The sequence below is a fragment of the Gouania willdenowi genome, chromosome 7 (genome assembly GCF_900634775.1).
Source record: "Gouania willdenowi chromosome 7, fGouWil2.1, whole genome shotgun sequence".
NCBI lineage: Eukaryota > Metazoa > Chordata > Actinopteri > Blenniiformes > Gobiesocidae > Gouania > Gouania willdenowi.
The window spans coordinates 34,590,744-34,611,685 of record NC_041050.1 but is presented as its reverse complement, the minus strand read 5'-3'; the positions used below and the strand labels follow the sequence as shown (position 1 = coordinate 34,611,685).

The 20,942-nt window shown below is 35.1% G+C and overlaps 1 protein-coding gene across 2 annotated transcripts; it reads left to right on the top strand.

The window, feature by feature from the left end:
• The first annotated feature begins 397 nt into the window (after positions 1 to 397).
• On the top strand, positions 398 to 14,556 carry LOC114466444 (large neutral amino acids transporter small subunit 1-like). 2 transcript variants are annotated; one of them, XM_028451859.1, is made up of 11 exons: positions 398 to 536; positions 2,154 to 2,666; positions 4,063 to 4,188; positions 8,354 to 8,459; positions 8,549 to 8,593; positions 9,434 to 9,557; positions 9,652 to 9,755; positions 10,869 to 10,965; positions 11,160 to 11,309; positions 13,662 to 13,836; positions 14,016 to 14,556. In XM_028451859.1, exons 1-11 carry the CDS (start codon positions 470 to 472, stop codon positions 14,057 to 14,059), a joined length of 1,551 nt encoding a protein of 516 aa, XP_028307660.1. In that variant the 5' UTR covers positions 398 to 469; the 3' UTR covers positions 14,060 to 14,556. The 2 variants fall into 2 exon arrangements, with proteins under 2 accessions (XP_028307660.1, XP_028307659.1); XM_028451858.1 differs by having other exon boundaries at positions 436 to 536; positions 2,151 to 2,666.
• Positions 14,557 to 20,942: the final 6,386 nt, after the last annotated feature.

Genomic DNA, 20,942 nt, shown 5'->3' with positions numbered 1-20,942 from the left:
TACTTCTCCCCCTCTGTGCAATCCCATCATTCATTTAGGTTAGGGTGGGTGTGGGCTCAGCATCATCATCATCATCAGCAGCAGCATCACAAAGGTTGAGGGAGGGAGGGAGGGAAGGAAGGAAGGAAGGAAGGAAGGAAGGAAGGAAGGAGGGTGAGAAGAGAAAAAGAGAGGATCAGGGACAGATGAATTCTAGTCTGAGTGACGGGGAGCACTGGAGTGTGTGTGTGTGTGTGTGAGGACAAAACAGGAAATGCTTTAGACAGAGAGAATAAGGTGTGTGTGTGTGTGTGTGTGTGTGTGTGTGTGTGTGTGTGTGTGTGTGTGTGTGTGTGTAAACTGGGTGTGTGACAGAGAAAGAAATAAAGAGAGAGAGAGAGAGAGAGAGGGGGGAGGAGGGAATAAGGAAGATAAAGGGAGGGAGCAGGTGGATAAGGACTAAATAAGGGGAACCAGACAGGGAGGGAAGATGGCTGAACCAGAGCTGAAATCCAGGAGCCGCCGGGAGAGCGTTGCCAAGGAGAAGATGGGAGCCGGTAAGTAGACTGTAAATACGCACATGGGGCTGGGCTACAATACGCAACCATGTGGTCTGATGCAATATTGCCTTATGCATGGCAACAACTGCAGATTAGGCAGACAGGTGTGGGTCACGTGGATTAGACAAGTGAGCAATGCTAAGCATACTAATAAAAATCCCCCTGAGGATAAAGAGTTAATTCTCCTTCACGACTCAGCAGGTTTATTATTATGATTCTAACTATTTTTGTTTGCTTCTTCTACTGTACTTGTTTTATCCTGTTCAGTGTTGTGTAGTCTGCCCATGCATCAAATACCAGACAACTCAGCACATACACCTCCTTTTCTTAACAACAATTATGTTCACAGGAACAGCCTTTTATTTCATTATTATTTGATTAAAATAGATTTTTGTACTTTGTTTCTCTTGTGTATGGATGAACTATTTTATTAGAACTGTGTTCCTGTTGTAATTGACTGTTTTAGTCCAGGCTTGGTGCTTTGTTTTATCAGTATTTATTGTTATTTGTCATACTTGTTCTCTTTTGTCATGTTGTATTCTCTCTGTATTTTATATATTTTTACATTTTAGGTTTGCCTTTTAATATTAATGTGCATTGCACCTTTGAAGTAATCAATAAATAAAAATTCAAATGCCTAAAGCAGCTCACATTGAGCACAACATTGCGTACACCATGGACAGGACACCTGTGTGTGTGCGTGAAGAAATAAATATCTAAATAATAAATAATTATTGAATAATCTTCTTCATAGAATCCTGTAGGAGAACAAAGGGTTTTTAAAAATGGTAATATTAATTATGAATAATATTGGTGTTAAGATTGAGTTACATGTGTCTAACTCAAGGCCCGGGAGCCAAATCTGGCCCTTGAGACCATCCAGTTCAGCCCACAGGAAAAAGTTGAAAAGACAGAAAAAAACACAAATTATTGTCCAACTTACCAAATAGTTAATTTGTAGATATCTCAGAGCTTCTAAATACACAAATACATATTTAAATCTCAAATTCTTCACATCATTTCCATCATTTATACGTTGTGTAAAGTGAAAACATTGGGACATTAATGTTTAAATTGTTGGTTTTCCCACCTGTAATCTAAAGCCAATTTAAGCTAAAACTACTTTGTTTTTGGCTCCTGAACTAAAGTGAGTTTGACATTCCTGAGTTAAAGTGTCCTCGATGACTTGATGAGTCAGTATTTAATACCTTGTTCTTCAGGGTGTGAATTCTTGTCAAACTACTAACTACTCCTCTATAGAGAACAATATACAGTAGATACATGAACCACAGGCAAATAGTTAAGTTTAAACATTTATTTCTCAAACAAGTTAAATCAAATAGACAGACGACTGTAATTAAATTAAACAGTAGCGGGCGATATGCACCTATTCAAGTTGGTTGCAACACAACAATAACTACAAGATAGAAGAAGAAGAAATTAAAGTTACACAAACAACACTAGAGAGAAATAAAATCAACATAGCATGATATTTATATGCGAGTGTGTGTGTGAGGTGTGTCGTGGTATCCGTCACACAGAACACCGACTATATCCTCTACAATCCAATTAAATTGATCTTTTTCAATGTTTTCGTTGCTCTCTTTGAAGCAGACCCTGATCAAAATGATCTGATTGTGGAGCAGCCGATGTCTCCGTCGTCCTCCATGGTCCCCTCTGAGTCAGCCACAGGCAGCTTGGCCCAGAAAGGGGAGAAGATCGAGCTCAAGCGCAGCATCACGCTCCTGAACGGCGTGGGAATGATCATAGGCTCCATCATCGGATCCGGTATATTCATCACACCGACCGGCGTGGTGAAGGAGACGGGCTCGGCCGGGCTCTCCCTCATCATCTGGTCCGTCTGTGGAGTGGTGTCCACCATGGGGGCCTTGTGCTACGCCGAGCTGGGCACAACCATTACGAAGTCTGGGGGAGACTACACCTACATCCTGGAGGTGTACGGGGAGCTGATGGCTTTTCTGAAGCTGTGGGTAGAGATGCTGATAATCCGGCCATCGTCCCAGTACGTGGTGTCACTGGTGTTTGCTACATACCTCCTGAAGCCTCTGTACCCCACCTGTCCTGTGCCCGACAGCGCCGCCAAGCTCATCGCCTGCCTGTGTCTGAGTGAGTGATGCGTGTTGCTACTAAAGAAGCCAATTTTGTTACAGCAGTGGTTCCCAAACAGGGGTACAGCAGCACTTTGCAGGGGGTACTCGGAAAGATTTAACAATTAATTAAAAAATGATTGGGAAATGTTCCTAGTTCCTTTTTAAACCACAAATTAACAGTACTGTTAATATGTTAAGGTTTCATTTATTCAGACACCTTTTTTCAGTAAAGTTTACTTTGATCTCCTGACATGTTTTGACTGACAACTGCCAGTCTTCCTCAGAGGCATCTGCTGATCACTTTGATGTGTCCATTGCTTGGACACAGTTTTGTCCATAACTTCCGTGTAATAATTCCAGCAAGTTAATTTTGTCTTATTTTTGAATTTTATTTATTTATTTATTTGACAGGGACAATGCAGACAGACATACCGTAGTTAGAGCGTATAGCTAATGCTAATTCCAACTCCTGTCCCTGGTTGAGCTTTTCCCTCGATACAAAATGTATAAAAGCACAATCTTAAACACATATTAACTTATTTACAACAGTGATCTAACATTTATACATTCCCACATTCAGCTCACACAGATACACGCACTAACTCATCACACCGCACTCGCACTATTAAAACATTATTTACAAGTGGGTACAATTTTGATTTGTTTTAAGCCACAACTTGAGCCTGGATGTGAAAAATTTAAACTCTGTGATGCAATTGAGATGGGTAGACTGTGAGTTCCACAGATTGGGATGTTTGATGGAAAAAGCAGACTGACCAAACGTGGTCCTATGGCTGGGGATTGTGTAGTTATTGCTTACTTAGTGGCTCTGGATATTAGTTTAAGAGAATATCATTTAATAAAGCTATACAATATGTTAAGGTTTAATATATTTAGACTGTCTGAATAAATGAAACTTTAACATACTATTCCAAAAGAAGAAAAAACTAACTTCCTGGAATTTTTAACAATTACTCAATGAAATGCTATATTTTTCTGTAATTTGTTGAAACAGGATTATTTTATGCTGTGGAGGCCATTTTATCTCACTTTTGACAATAGGAGACAATAATTAGCTACATTTTACAAAGGTATTTACTGTATTTACTTACTACTGAAGTAATCACATGCTTTTTTTTTATTTTCTAAATCCACTTTAAATTACACTCGTTTTTTTTTAATTTGTAGATTAAGCCTCAGTGAACCAATGTTCAAAACACAGATAGGGGTTTAGGAGAGGCTGCTGTTCCACAAATAAAAAAGCATATGAAATTATGCAGAGGGTACTTATGATATAAAGAGGGGGTACACATGATTTTGACAAAAATGCAAAGGGGTTATACGGATCAAAAAAGATTGGGAACCACAGTTTTAGAGGATTTGCAGTAATTTTTTTTCTCCATGTACTGCAGCCCTCCTGACTTTTGTAAACTGCCTCAGTGTGAAGGCAGCCACCAAGGTCCAGGATCTGTTCACAGTGTCCAAACTACTGGCCCTCTGCATCATCATTCTTTTTGGCTTTATTCAAATTTTTACTGGTAAGTGTCACAAACCAACAAAATAAACAGTATATTTTATTTCTTAAATTACTTTCTCGATAAGAGCCATAAGAGTGAATGTTTGTGTGGTTGTTTTTGACAGAGTTTTAAGAAGTACCTTTAAAAAAAAAAAAAAAAAAAAAAAAAAGTAAAAGTACAAATACCACAACTGAAAATGACTTTGGTGAAAGTAAAAGTCACCAATTTAAAAAAAAAAAACACTTGAGTAAAAGTCTTAAAACAGCTCACATTAAATGTATTTAAGTATCAAAAGTGTCTTGTGAAAATTATAGTCAAGTATCAAAAGTACAATTAAAAAGTATGCATAAAAAGAAGCAAAACAGCCATAAATAGTTCCCCCTGTTCTCTTTATTTCACTTTTAGGTAAAATGAAAAGACATGGTATGATCAAAAAAAGTAGTTTTCTTCATTGCTCCTGGACATGCCCGTTCCAGATTTATTATCTTCATATTTTAATTTGTAATGAGGTGGCAAAAAGTAAAAGTATATTTTTTAACTTTTAATTGTAGTCAAGTAAAAGTAGAGTAAAAAACAAAACAAAAAACTTAATCAAATCATCAAAAAAAACTAGTACATTAACTTTGTAACTACCTCTGGTTTTTGACATTACATTTTTTATTGAGTCATATTTGTTTTGTGACAAATATCCTATTTTAGTCATGAAATTATTATGGTTTAAGTTTTAGTCCAATAAATATATTTAGGATTTAACCATCTGAAATGACTTATTATTACTGTATATTATCATGATATAAGTTAAATTCCCACTGATATTACTTCTGAAGTGGGACACAGATTTCAGGCACGGGCGGAAAAAGCATTATTGTACCACTTATAACTGTTAAATACAGTATGTAAAACATCGACAATATCCAAGCAATAAATGGCAGAGATCAGTCCCTCCCTGCAGTATCTTCACTTCAGAATTTCTGGATTTTTATTTATTTTTTGACGCATTTTTTGTGTATTTTAGGGAAATTCTGTGCGATTGTTTTGTGAGAAATGTCATTATTTTAGAAAAATCGAGAGTTGTATCAAACAAATTGTGTCTGCACTGCAGTCTTGTGAGTTTTGATTAAGCTCGTAATATGGTAAATAAGACCACAATGGCAGACAATCTTTTTTTTTTTTTTTAATTGTAGATTCAAAGTTGAAATGAAAAATATTCTGATTATTTATACATTTCCACGTAACACTCAGCAACCCTTTTAAAACCTGTAAAATAACTGATGAGTATTATTTTAAGGAGACGCCCTCAGCGTGCTGCTGAGTCCAGCTGTAACGCCTGCTTTGTTTTGACAGTATTAACCACAGTAGAGCTGATAACAGCAATAGCTAATATAAATAAACACAAATCAAACACATGCTCTTTTATCTGTTATTACTGAATCCATCTAATGCATGTGTGTGAGGTTAATTCCTATTCTCCATAATGATGAACACAGTCTAATGAACCAAACCAAGCAGGCTGGCCTCTTTTCAGCTTGTTCACACTGAACACAGGGCCTGCCTGTCTGCAGCCGTGTGATCGAATCTGTGCAAATGTGCATCCATGTGGACGTGTGGGCGGACTTTGATGCAAAGCACATCATGTTTAATACAGGGATTCTATGCACAAAATGTTCCCAACAAATATAATGAAGCAAATTTAGACATATTGTGAGAATAAATAGTTTTGTTCAGATGCTGAAATGATATAACATGATATAATGGGAAAATATATTCTGATATGTACAATCAGGGTTGGGGTCAATTATAATTGCAGTCGCGTAATTGATAATTAATTACAATTATGGCATAATCTTGATTGTAATTGTAATTTTTAAAATCTGTTGCTGTCGTAATCCTAATTAGATTATAATTGAGTTAAGGTAATTGACTTTGTGATTGTAATTGCCATGAAAATTCTATAAAAATGGTCAATTATAATTTAACGCTAAACTGGGGAACCATGTTACAGTTCTATAAACAGTTCCTAAAAACATTAAATCATTATTGAAACATGTTTCCTATCAAGCTTTTCAACATTTTACCATTTAGAAAAAAATATATAAAGGTTATACTGACACAAAAAATGCTCTGACGCCCACATTAAAATAAATTAAACGCTATATTAGGAAGCCTAACACGGTAACCAATAGATAGGAAATAAATGAGATGATAGATATTTGTTTTTAGTTTATTTTACAGCTGATCATAAGAGATGCTAACAGAAAGCTAACACAAGAGGCAGGTTAATTTTTATTAGGTTATTGATTTCAGGCTCAGTAATTGTGATTAATTGTAATTAAACTTTAGTAATTGAGAATATAATTGACTTTCTGAGGATAAAATATAAAATATAATTCTAATATATATGCTGGTCACCATAATCGTAATGGATTTTAATTGAACATGTGTAATTGAAAACAATAATAATTGAAAAATGTAATTGACCCTGTGTACAATGCTTCCCAGTGCAGTATTAGCAAAGTGGTTGAAAGAGGCCTGGTTAATGCTATTCAAAGGAAAACCAGGCGGGAAACCAACGAAGCATTAGCATTTACCTCTACAGGCCCCACCCATCACCATTGTACTCCATACTTGTGTCTCCATGGAAACCAGGGGGCGAAGCTTGCCACCCGTCGTCACACTGAAGCCTTACAGAGAACAGGGAGAGCGGGATGGAGTGAGGGATTAATGCACGTTTGATAAGCACCAACGAAAGGAGATTTATTAACATCTGAAAGCAACAGGTCGAAGAGAGTCACTGACAAGCAGGATTAACTCACACACACACACACACACACACACACACACACACACACACACACACTCCTTTATGCTGCTCCTCTCTGATAGCACTGGCAGATATGTCAAAAAGATGTTCACTTCTGGAAGAATGCAGGTAAATGTGTACATAGGGGTTTTTGAGTATGCTGAATCCATTTTTAATGGGATCCAGGCTGGCAAACAATGGTTCCCACTCACAATTAAGAAATCCAAGATGGCCACCATCTGTATTACCAATTTGGGTACTTGTCATAACTCATATCTACAGAAAAAGTTTGAGTTTAATCACTGTACATGTTGGCGAGTGCTGCAAAATAAACACATCATCAGTTTAATGGTTATGCATGCATGCATCAGGATCACAATGGATATAATCTTCCTGAGAAATAAATTGAAATAGACATATTTGTAGTAGCGCCTTGAGTTGGATGAACGCGTGCTAATGTGGCTTAGATGAAATGAGAGAATACTTTGAAGTCCGGTTGGATATACCAACCCACATATTGCAGCAAGTGAAAAGTGACAAAATGACAACAAATAATTTACAACTTCTTGATGTAGTAGGTTGACTACTCCCCGAGCACCCTCTTGTGGGAATGGCTCCACCAATATTAATTCATGTTTTGATGGGGATTTAAATCAAATCGTTCACCCTTTAAAAGGCATCTTTGTCATACACAGTTGTGGCTGAAAAGAAATCACAATTTCACCCTTTCCATGTGTAAAGCGTTGTGGTGGCCATCTTATATCTTACTCTGGATGCATTATACAGTATTTAAACCTATTTCATGACAATCCTTGTTCCCAAAAACCTACATTTTGCCACATGTTTCTATGTCTAACAGAACCAAAGTTCTGGTAAGATTGAAATTTGCAGTACAGATGGCGGCCATCTTGGATTTTGCTCTGAGCACAATTTATGTTATTTTAAGATGTGTTATTGAATTTCTTGACCCTGAAAAACTATAATTCGCCACTGAGATCATGCTTCTATATCAAGTAGAACCAAAGTTATGACAAAATATCAAAATTGGCAATACGGATGGTGGCCATCTTGGATTTCTTGATTTTGAGTGGTAACCATTGGTTTCCCAGCGTGGATCCCATTAAAAATGGATTCAGCATACTCAAAACTCACTGGATTTATTGGCAGCTCTGGATAAGTGAGTAACTTGAGGCCGACTTATCCACAGACATATCTGCTCCTGTTAAAATGTCAGCTGGGATGGAGCTTCTGTACATCAAAGAAGAGGCTTGAGTGACCAACTGTTAGATGCAAATGTCAAAGATGTCAAAGGGCAAACGGCACGAGATAGCAGCAGCTACATGGAACAGGATGGAATTCTATGTTGTTTTTCTGCTTTCTGTGTAGGAGACGTCCCATATCTGACACCAGAACATGCCTTTGAAGGCAGCAAATATGGGGTGGACAATATAGTCCTGGCTCTGTACAGTGGTCTTTTTGCTTTTGGAGGCTGGTGAGAGACATTTGTTAAATAAATGCTAGAGAAGAATGTTTAATCTATTTAATCTAATACACTTTTGAATGTGTTTCTCCCCCTTCCAGGAATTATCTGAACTATGTAACGGAGGAGATGATCAACCCAGAGAGGTAAGTTACAGTAAATGCGATGATGGTTGTATTGATGAAATGTATGGCCAAAAAAAAAATGCATCTCAAATGTACTTTTTGGGGTTTGATATCACATTAAATGATCTATACATTTTGCTTAGTTATTATTTTGGATTTCCGTAACAACATGAGAATCAACCAGACATTAAAGATATCTGGGGAAGGATGATTATCTCCAAAGGAGGTGCAATTACAAAACATATGAGAAATGTAGTTAGTTTCCCAGTACAGTAATTATATGCGCCTCCCTGTAATTAGTTAGATTACTAATCTTTTACTAACCTTTTTTGAGTTGTGACCCCATTTTGATATCATACATTTTTGGCGACCCCAGGGACATTTTTTTTTAATTTGTTTATGATCATGTTTGTTAAAGTGTGTTACAAATATAGAGTAGCCTGGATTAGTTAGTACAAGTATAGAATACAGTTGTTTGATGTTCATTGTGTGTGATGTGTTAACTTGAAGATGGGGTCAGGCGACCCCATTTTAATTACAGACGACCCCAAGGTTGAAAAACACCGCAGTGGTCGATGCTTAACTTGATACAAATTGACTAGAAAGTATTTTATGTTCATTCATGAAAAATATTGTCCTGTTCTGTTTTTTTTGTCTTCAAACACTTTAAATAAGTCCAAAGCTTTAAACGCACATTTAGGACTTGCATCTTTACTGAATGTCTGCTCTACAGGCTGTTAGATTAATATTTGCTGTTTTCAGTGCCTTTTCTTATAAGTTTTGATACATCATCAAACAAAATAGGAAAAAAAAGTAAATTATTGTCAAATAATCAAATAATTCTTGACCCTCTTCCTGCAGGAACCTGCCGTTGTCCATCATCATATCCATGCCTATAGTGACGGTGGTTTACGTTCTGACCAACCTGGCCTACTTCACCACCATCTCCCCTGAGATGATGGTGGAATCAGAGGCAGTTGCCGTGGTGAGCGTCATGCTTGTGTCATTAAGTCGTTGGCTATAAGATGTGGTGATGTCTTCTTCTTTGGTTACGATGTCGTCCATGTGATGCTGTGCAGAGTTTTGGCGAGTACCACCTGGGTGTGATGTCCTGGCTTATTCCTGTCTTTGTTGGATTGTCCTGTTTCGGTGCCGTCAACGGATCTCTCTTCACCGCATCTCGGTGTGTGTGTGTGTGTGTGTGTGTGTGTTTGGCAAACATTGATTTTTCAATTATAATTACGTCTTCAATTATCCATATTCAATTACAACTCAGTTATGATTACAGTGACCGGCATTTTTTCCAATTAAAATTACAATTATTTTTTTCCCCTGAATGTCCATTACAATTACATTCTCAATTACTGAAGTTCCAATTCAATTGATCTCAATTAATGAGTCTTTTTATAAATAAGCCCATAAAACATAACCTTCCTCTTGTGTTAGCTTTCTGTTAGCATCTTTTATGATAACGGGTCATTTTGTTCTAAATCAGCTGTAAATTACTGTAAAAAATATTATCTATCATCCAATTTGTTCCTCATCTCTTGGTTACCTTATTAGGCTTCATAATCAATTAAAATATTGGTATTAATATTTTTGGTGTGGTGTGAGCATCAGTATACCCCTAGATTTAATTTGTTTTTTAAATAATAAAATTATTCTCATGAGAACTGACAGATAATGGGAAAACTTGATATGAAACACATTTTAATAATTTTTAACCTCGTATGTGAAGGCCAGGGTTGGGGTCCATAACATTTTTAAATTACAATTACGTCTTCAATTATCCATGTTCAATTACAACTCAATTATGATGACAAATACTTGCATTTTTTTCCAATTACCATTAAAATTACTATTATTATTTCTGAAAGGTTATTACAATTACATTCTCAATTACTAAAGTTTCAATTCAATTCATCACAATTAATGAACCTTTCATTAATTGCGAAATTTTAATATTTTTGTTGTGGGCGTCTGAGCCTTTTTACTCTCTGTATACCTCTAGATTTATATATTTTTTTAAATGGTAAAATGATCCTCAAGAGAACTAATGGCTAGTTGGAAAACTTCATATGAAACATATTTTAAGAATTGTTCATTAATGATTGTATGTGTAAGCATATATATTTTTAATATAATTATTATTACACTATATAATTATTATATTATATATAAATATATTATTCCATAGAACTGTAACATGATTCCCCAGTTTTGCATTTGATTAAATTGTAATTTTTGTAATTGTAATATTTTTTAAACAATCCCTGAGGAACGTCTGTTTTTCTAGTCTCTTCTATGCAGGGGCTCGGGAAGGTCACCTCCCTGCTGCTCTGGGATTGGTGCACACAGATCAGTTCACACCAGTGCCGTCCCTCATATTCACAGTAAGAAAACACAAACACAGTGGATAAGATTTATTTACCCATCATATTTGAGACATGTTAAATTGGACACCTCTATGAAAAGAATGGTTGTTTATTTAGTGCATTGTTGTGCAAATTAAAAACTGAATCATTTTTTTTCATTTTCAAATGAAAGTCTAATGTAATTTTTTTCCTTTTTTATTACTTTGCCTTAGTGCTTTCTGTCCATGATGTACGCCATTTCCAATGACATCTTCTCCGTCATCAATTTCTTCAGTTTCTTCACCTGGCTTTGTGTGGGCATGGCCATTGCTGGCTTGCTTTGGCTACGCTTCACCAAACCTAACATCAGACGGCCTATTAAGGTAAAAAAAAAAAAAAAAAGCACAATGCAGAGATGCTGAAACTGCATGAAATGCCATTGGAGCATTCCACAATAAATTTTCAGGACATTCCACACATTATAAGACACAGAGGGAAGCTACAATGACCTCATGAAATGGCTTTTCTATATTCACAAGTGGTGAAATAACCCAAAGTTGGGGTCCAAAATAAAAATGAAGAAGTCACATAAATAAAAAAATGTTTATATCCCAAGAAAGAATCATCTTAATACTATAAATTAAAACAGAAATGAGATTTTTTTCTTACAATGAAAATAGTAAAAAAAAAAAAGAGGTATTTTCACCCAAGAACCAATGCATATATGTGACTAATCATTATTGATTTGAACAGTCTATGTACATAGCTCAAAGCTGATCAAATTACAGGAGCTGAGGCATATGTAAGGTTTGTTTACTGAGGCTCACACATGTTCCAGACCCAAACCCAGACAAACTTTTTTCCAATTTGAGGGTGCTGGCATGTCCACCAGATAGGAAGTATAGCAGATCTTTTTTGTATTCTGAGAGAGCAGGTAGAGCTATATTACTACACCAAATTTTAGTTTCCTATGAATTGTATTGTATTTGTGAGATATTGGAAGCTGAAAATGGAAGAAAAATAAGGAAGTGCAAAAATCGACATGTACCCCCCTCACAAAAGTATTCATCCGATTAAACTTAAACCTTACAGTCTGCCTATTGAACTATTTACAAACAACTGGTAAAAAAAATCAGAATTTTTTGGGACCGAAGTGCATTATTGTGAAATTATATGGATTACATAGGTGTGAAAGGAATCAGTGAAGAAAAGCCCAGTGTTTGCTCTGTATCAAACATCAACATGCTTCTCTGGTTTCAGAGAAATAAAAAGAAGCATCGCTGCTTTGGTTGTTCTGGGGAAGTAGAAACATCCAGTGTTTTGAGGACAAGGAGGAGTGGTGTTGAATGAAAACATGCCTCTCAGTGTCTCTTTCATCCAGGGAATATTGCATGTGGCGATCGGACACTCTCATCTCTTCCTATTTGATGAATTGCTTTCAGGCCTTTCTTTTTGATAAGACGACCTGTTCAGAACACTGAACATCCTGTATGTGATCTCGATTCTTTTTAGTATCATCTTTTTTGACATTTTTTTAATTTTAATTTAAAAATCAGAATGAAACAAAATAGATACTCTAAATTGTGTGGGTTTTTTTATTACACAGTACACACCTTTTAAATAAAATAATTACATTAATTTACAACAAACATGTAAAATATATTAACAAACCAAATGATAATTAATGTATATTTTATGAAATGAGTTGGCCTTAGTGATTTCATTTTCAGAAATAGATTTTGAAGAAAATAGAAACCGTTTGTGAACCAAAGAGTCTATACATGTTGACCCTCTGATAAACCAAATCCATCCCTTTCACACACCTGATTTTTTAAGATAACAATGTACAAAGACTTTTTCACTTGTATGTTTTTTTAATCACTTAATGATTATATGATCAAAATCAAAGCCTTCTAACTAATATACTGTAGTAACAACTGATCCCTTTTTTTGTACAGACCCATTGTCAATCAGTAAACTAATAACTATAATAACTGGGGGGAAAAAAAAAACGTGTTGAATTTGTGGCAAACAGAACAATATTTCATCAGGGCAAATTCCGCTTTTTTTCCAGTTTATTCCAGTTTTAAGCAAAGACAAAGTTGATTCAACAAAACATTTTTAATCAGATTACTATAGAGAGCAAGATGATTTTTATAGGAAATACATTTTAATATTTTTATTAATATCACCATCAATATGAATGCTAGGTGTGACAAAAGCAGATGTTAAGCTAAACTAGAAAAAATTGCATTGCCACGTCAATGCAAGTGGGAATGTGAAAATGAATTGCCAACTCCTTTGGCTGTATGTGTTTATTGTTAGTACACATTACCAAAAGCTTAAATATTTAGGAAAAGTCCTACTGGTGGAAGCAAAGTAAGCATTCCCACTAAAAGAGTAATTATAAGAAAGAGGAAGATTGCAGCAACATTTTAAGCTAAAAATTGTGGCGGTAGCTGCAGGATTAAAGCTTTAACAGCAGGTTTTAATCAAAGTTCATGAGCACCAGCTGCTACACTCTAGCAGAGCTAATCAAGCACTCTAAGGCTTGCAAAAGCAGCTGAATTTACATAAAACCTTAAAATACATTAAAAGTAAGAGAGTTAGCATTTTACAAATTAGATATTGCCATTTTCACCTAAGCAGCAGAACATTTTAGTAACTTAGTACAGTATAAACCTTTCATTTCACAATAGCTTTTAAATCTAAAACTACGAGCCTGTTTTCTCCAGGTGTGGATTGTCATCCCTGTGACGTTTGTGCTGAGCTGCATATTCATGATCGTCAGTGTCCTTCTGGCGGCTCCATTCGAGTGTCTGATTGGCAGCGGTATTATTCTCACGGGCATCCCAGCGTACCTGCTGGGCTTCAAGTGGAAGAAACCTCACGTGGTCAACAAGATGCTGGGTGAGTGATTCTTTCTCTGTTTGTTCAAGGACAGCGTGAGACGCATTGAGTAGAAACTGTTGTGAGAATTTGAGCCTAAACGCTGCTGCGTTTCATTAAAAATTCAACAACATCTGATCTGTGATAACCTGGAGATTTCAAACAGGTGCAGCTCATGTAACAAGGTTGTTTCTTCCTAGAAATCTTCACCACGTTCTGTCAGAAGATCTTAGTCTGTTCCTGAAGAGAGGAGCAACATGCAGCGGCCCGAGTAACTATGATCCCACTGCAGAAGATAAAAAATCCGAATTTTTTTTTTTGTCTAAAAATTCCTCTCATGTTTACATTCACTTGTATTTTGGTTTTGGTCTCTCTTTTAGATTTTATTTTAAATGGCAGGTGTGCTGGACTAAAAATTCAACTAAATCCAGGTTAGTTTCATGCCTATACTGTAGGTATGAAGGCACGCTTTACAAACACTACTGGAATAAAGAGTTATAAAGTCCAACCATCAATACATTTCCCCTTTGAAAATGTAGACTTAATGAATCAATCAAGCTGTGCTTTTAAGTGCACTAAAGGTTTTGAAAGTGTTTACTTGTGGTCCTGAAATATTAGAACACACAGTAGTGACAATTTCAAAATTTCAAATTTTTTAAGTAAACAATTTTGAACTAAAAAAAACATTTTTAAGTAAGTTTTTTTTTTAAGTCAATCTTTAACTAAAAAAAGAAAAGAAAAAAAAACAACACAATTAACTGTTCATTTTTTGACCTTTTAATTTTTTTTTAAATTTTATTTTTCAATAAAAAAAATGAACTCATTTTAAGGTCAATCTTTAATTTAAAAAACTAAATAAAAATTACACTTTCAAGTAACCTCATTTTAATTTATTTTTTAAACTTTTAACTCATTTGTTTTATTATTTTAATTCACTTTTAACCGTTACCTTCAGTTTTGAATCTTTCAATTTTGCTTTTGAATCTCTTAATTTATTTTTTATATTTCAATTTATTTTGACATGAAACATTCTGAAGTAGTTTTAAGTCATCTTCAGTTTAAAAAAACAAATAAAAAAATTCATGTTTTAATTGATTTTTTTTAACCTTTTAATTATTTTGTAATCTTTTTTTTACTTTTAATTGTATTTTTACAATTTGAAATACATTTTTTTGAAGTAAAATATTTTGGGTCAATTAAAATAATAATATATAAATATTTTTAAAAATCAGCTTTTGATTAACTTTTCATCTTTTTAATTAATTATTTTAACCTTTTTTAATTAATTATTTTAATTTCATTTTTGAGATTTTGAAATTCTTACTGTGAATTTGCAATGGAAGCACAACTTGATTTTTGCAGATTCCAAATGTTGTTGATTACAAATTGGGAATCCTACTCTGTAATATTAGCTCTAACCGTTATCGCTCCTTTAATCTCCTAACCAGCTTATATGTTGCGTACTGCAGTCACAGAGACCTCACCATGTCAATAAGCTGCATACAAAGTCCTCTAGTGGCCTAAAACACACAGGTTTGCCTGTAGTGTACTCAGAAATGTTTCCTGGAGAGGAAAAAAAAATCAGTTCTTTACTTTTTTATAAACTAACATTGAAACTAAGCATAGTTTAGTATAGTTTACAGTTTTGCAGTTTAAAACTACAGGTATGTGGTGCACTGCTGATGTAATAAAATGCTGAAAATAGAATGTCACTGATGTTAAACAGGTTAGATGTAATCTGGCTCACGTATTTGTGTTATGAGTATGGTTTGTGTTTTTATGAAGTTTGATAGATTTGTTGTGATCCTCAAGCAGTTACATTGACAAGCTTGTTTTATTATGCTATGAAACGGTTCATTCTTCTCCTTCTTGGAGCTTCTTGTTTTGTGATAATTCATGCAGTGATGATAGCCTGGCAGATATGTCAAAAAAATGTTCACTTCTGGAAGTAAAAAGGATCCATGCTGGCCAAACCAACAGTTACCCCCTCAAAACCAAGAAATCCAAGATGGCCACTATCCTTATTGCCTATCTGGATTTTTTGTCATAACTCATATCTACATCAAAAGTTTGAGTTTACATGCTGCAAAAAGAACACATTATCAGATTAATTCTTATGCATGCAGGATCACAATGGACATAATATTCCTGATAAATTAATAGGGATGTAACGATTAATCGTAAGGCAGTTAAAAATTGATTCATAGGTATCACTGTTCATATTGATTTTCTGAAAATTGAATCGCAGAATTCGTAGTACTTTTTTAAACAGCAGAGGGTGCTATATATTTATATATATTTATCCGCCTTCTACTCTTAAACATGTTCATAAATTATTCCTTACCCCTTTAGCACCGAATGAATATCTGTAAAAGTCTCGTTTTTCTATTCGCCCTGTCTGCTACCGTAGCATCTCTTCTTCACTGCACAGATTTGCTGCATCCCAACCGAACACTGGGTTACAAGCGCCCCTCTGCTGGTCCAAACAAATATTTGCCGTAAATGCAGTGCAGACTGGTTTTTGTTAAGGCACAAATACATTTTCAGTTGCACTTTTAAAAAGAAAAAGAACTATTATGCAGTTTTGCATTGTTTACTATAGAATTAGAATTTAAATTATTAGGCTTCTTCTTCATTTGTATTATTCCTTTATGTATTTCATTCAAGATTTATTTTTAGTTAAATTGCATTGTTTTGAATAGTTTATTAAGGGATTCTTTGGACAATGAAAAATAAAGGAAAATAGTACAGTATTTTTTTTCCCCCAAAAAAATAAAGGAATGTTTTTCAATCATTTGTCTACAGTCCCATTTTGTAAAATAAATCATGAAAGAATCGTTATCGGGAGTTGAGTGAATGTTACATCCCTATAAATTAATGAAAATAGATATTTTCATGTTTTGATGGGGATTTAAATCAAATAGTTCACCCTTTAAAAGCATTATTGTCATACACAGTTGTGGCTGCAAAGAAATCACAATTTCACCCTTTTCCATGTGTAAAACGTTGCGGTGGCCATCTTATATCTTGCTCTGGATGCAATTTACAGTATTTTAAGCTATTTCATGGCAATCCATGTCCCCAAAAACATACATTTTGCCACATTTCGACGTCTAACAGAGGGGATCTCAAGTGGGCCGCAAATTTTTGGCCTGAAAATGAGCAATTTCAACAATATTCTGTCCTATAAATATATGTAAGCAATGGAAGTTAGACAATATCCTATCTTTAAATTTCTTTGAGTCTGTGACCAATTTATATTCAATTCTGGAAAAAAAAAATGTGAATTTTGGAAAAGATAGATTTATATTCAACAATGAATGCCATCATGTGATAAAAGCGTGGGAAAACTGCGCTCTCTGACAAATATTGTGGATATTTATTGAATTTGTGTATTTGGAAGTGCTGAGATATCTACAACTGAATTACTTGGTATTTTTACACAATGATTCATGTTTTCTGTAATTGGGATTTTAACCTGCGGGCTGAATTTAATGCTCTCAAGGGCTGGGTTTGGCCCCCGGGCCTTGAGTTTGACATATGTGGTCTAACAGAACCAAAGTTATGTAAGAATGAAATTGCCAATACGGATGGCGGCCATCTTGGATTTCACTCTGAGCACAATTTACGATATTTTAAGATATATTATTGCATTTCTTGACAAAATATATGACATAATATCCAAATTGGCCATAGGGATAGTGGCCATCTTGGATTTCTTGATTTTTTTTTTTTTTTGTTTTGAGTGGGAACCATTGGTTTGCCAACATGGATCTCATTAAAAATGGATTCAGCATACTCAAAACAATAATAGAAACATGTACAAATTGTCATGATTTCTTCCAGAACTGAACATCTTCGCCTAATATTGCTACATATTTGCTGGGCTATGATGGAAACAAGCACGTTTGTCTGGGAGACATTAACACAGGTAGCTGAGGACCTGTAAAAACATCATTGTAGAGCCTGTAGTGTTTGTTTTTATTGTATTTGGTGTCTGTGCCAGCCGTGTCAGCGCTGATGTTTGAAGTTTAGACCAAAATGAATGTCTTTAAAAGGAGGGTGTGGTCTGGGTGATAATGGTTATCATTGGGTTTTTATCTGAGAGGCCTCTTAAAATTGAATAACATAAGCTGCAAAAAGTTTTGCACAAAATGGGTGGATGATCCTTTTTTTTTTTTTTTTTTTTACATAAGAACTGGAAATGGTAATGTGTTTTAGCTTTATTGAATCCAAGGCTGTCGGGGTTTGTCAGAATGTTAGCAGAAAAACATACCATGAGACTCATTCTTATTTTAAAACATTCTTTATTCTATTTTTTTTATTTTATTTAATAAAAGAATATATTTTTTGTTTTATTTTAGGAGTGAAACCTTTTTTTTTTTTTCCCAATAATGGGGTAATTAAATTTAAAGACAGCCTTTTAAAAATAATTCACAATAAATCCGTTTTATGTAAATGAACAGGTGAAAATGAACTTCCGAATACACCCAAATAACTCCTGGATGACCCAAGTGTTAGGAAAAGATATGTAGGCATTAAAAAAACAAACTCTTTATCTATCTATTTTTACACTCTTACCCTACCCTTTTTTAAATTTAACATGTTCAGATTAAAACAAAGTAAATATACTGGTATAATTTTTTAAAACAATATTTCTTTATTTAAAATACATCCTACGTGCCACAGCATTAATACAGAAATGGAAATGGGATAACTACTAATGCTGTTAGAATGATATCTAATTTTATATGTGTGTTTTACATAAGGAGCACAATAAACAGCACAACTATAGTAAAAGATCAAGTCATTTCAATTGACCTCATACGCTTTCTCTCATGCTGTAACCTACTGTATCTGTATGTGTGTGCAAAGTGTTAGTGTGTGTAGTAGATTATTTGTAATGATTTTTATTTGTTACTGAAAAGTGTATTACTACTAAGTGAACATGTTGTAACATGTTGTATCTCAGTGACAATGGCAGGTACAGATAACAATTAAAATATTTTGTATAAAATATTGAGTGTGTTTTTTCTTTTAGAATCTGCAGCTGAGCTGAATAAAAACCATGAGTTCTCTATACCCTTGTTCCCAAGGTAAGGTACGGAACCCCCAGGGATGCACTAATTGTCTTAGGGCCACAAGTAAAAAAAAATGACAGAAAATATGAATTATTGTGTAAATTACCAAATAATCCAGTTGTAGTTATTTCAAATCACCAATTTAATAAAACTCGACAGTAATTTTAGGGGCTTGCATTTTTCCTTTTGTTTATATCACATGAATGCAGTCATGTATAATTGCAAATTGTGGAAAGAACTCAGAAATTTTGCAATTTCTCACAAACACAAAATTCCTTTAAACTACACAAACATTGGAAACAAATCAAGAATGTTTTATGTGAATTAACCAATATTGAAAACTAGGGCATAATGATGTTAATTGTTCTTTTTTTGGTCAATATTTGGCCCCTAAACTAAAATGAGTCTGACACCCCTGTCTTAGGGTAATGAATAAAAATTAAAAAAGTGTGCAGGAGTAGGGGGTACATAGCTACAGGTTAAATGTCTGAAGGGGTACGGGTTGGTGAAATGTTTGTGAACCACTGCTCTATATACAGTGGTAGAGAAAGCCCTAAAAACATCAGGCATGATTGGTCACCCTCGCCTTCTTTGGAGATAACAATAACACAGATAACTGTGATCCAAATGAAAATGTTTCCCAAGCACATCTACTCTGGATGTTGTTGTAACAGTGTTATCTGTGCTGTGTGTGTGGATGTGTTTGTGGCCAGATATGATAGTGATGCCCCGTGCTGTCAGTAAGGCTCATTTCATGGAGAGGAAATAAGAGGCTCTGACGGATGCTGATGGGAGCAGTGGACACATTATTAGAGATTGGGAGATAGGACTGGAACTGATTCTGTTTTCTAAGGTGAGTGTGGGAGTGTTTGTCATTCTAAATAAAAAGGAGAGCTTATGAGAGGAGGAGAACAAAACAGTTTCAGACAAATCTAAGTAAAACATACAGAAGCCAAGTTCTTCATAATAAGCATGTAGCATAATTATGTATGAATCTATTGAGTATAATCAATATATTGTAACAATGAATGAAAGGGGCAAGGTAGTTTACACACAAACATTTTAAACTACTATTCCAAGGGGCAATACTGTACACTTGGCAATGGGCAATTACTTCGTGTTCATGGCAGAAGTAGAAGTTAGTTTATAGTCAAGCGCCTCTGATTTTTCAATGGCCTTACTGCATTTTCACCCCAATTTGAGTATGCCAATTATTTGAACCACTTTTTTGGGTCTTGTGATGGCCTTATCTCACAAAAAAAAAAATGTATGCCTTACTATAGCCTATACCCCCTGTTTGTGGACTTCAGCTCTGCGGTTAACACATCATCCCGGATAGTCTTCACCAGAAACTCACAGTTCACAGTGACGGCCTCCACCTGTCAGTGGATCACCAACTTCCTGACTGACAGGAATCATCAGGTGAGGCTGGGGAGCATCACACCCCAGCACCCGGTCACTCAGCACTGGTGCACCCCAGAGGTGTGTTCTCTACCAATGACTGCACCTCAGGGTACCCCTCTGTGAAACTCTTGAAGTTTGCAGACGACACCACCATCATCGATCTCATCCAAAATGGTGACAAATCTGACGGGAGGTGGAACAGCTGGCTCGCAGTCAAAGTGCAAAAATTTGACACGCCATAGCCCTCCAGTACAGTAATTGCATTACGAGATAGGAATTGAAATGAAAATTGCGAAATTGCTATTTTGAAAAATTCTCCCATTTGCACATACCAACTTTGGTTTACGTCAAATGTGAATCAGTTGTTAAACTCTCGGCCCTAAACCAGCTCAATGTGGAAATATGAAAATTGGGGCGAGACAATTCAATATGGGGGGGAAAGAAAAAAAAATGTCTGGAATTTTCACAAACTTGTGTTTTGGCCTCTCAATCAAAAAGTCAATGAGACGCATGCTTATTTTTTATCATGATATTTTGTATGAATCCTCTCCTTGTTTGTTAATGGGAAATTGGCAAATCTTGAAAATCATCATACTCTATTACTACTACATCTGTTGCATGGGAAGGAAAGGGTTAATCCCT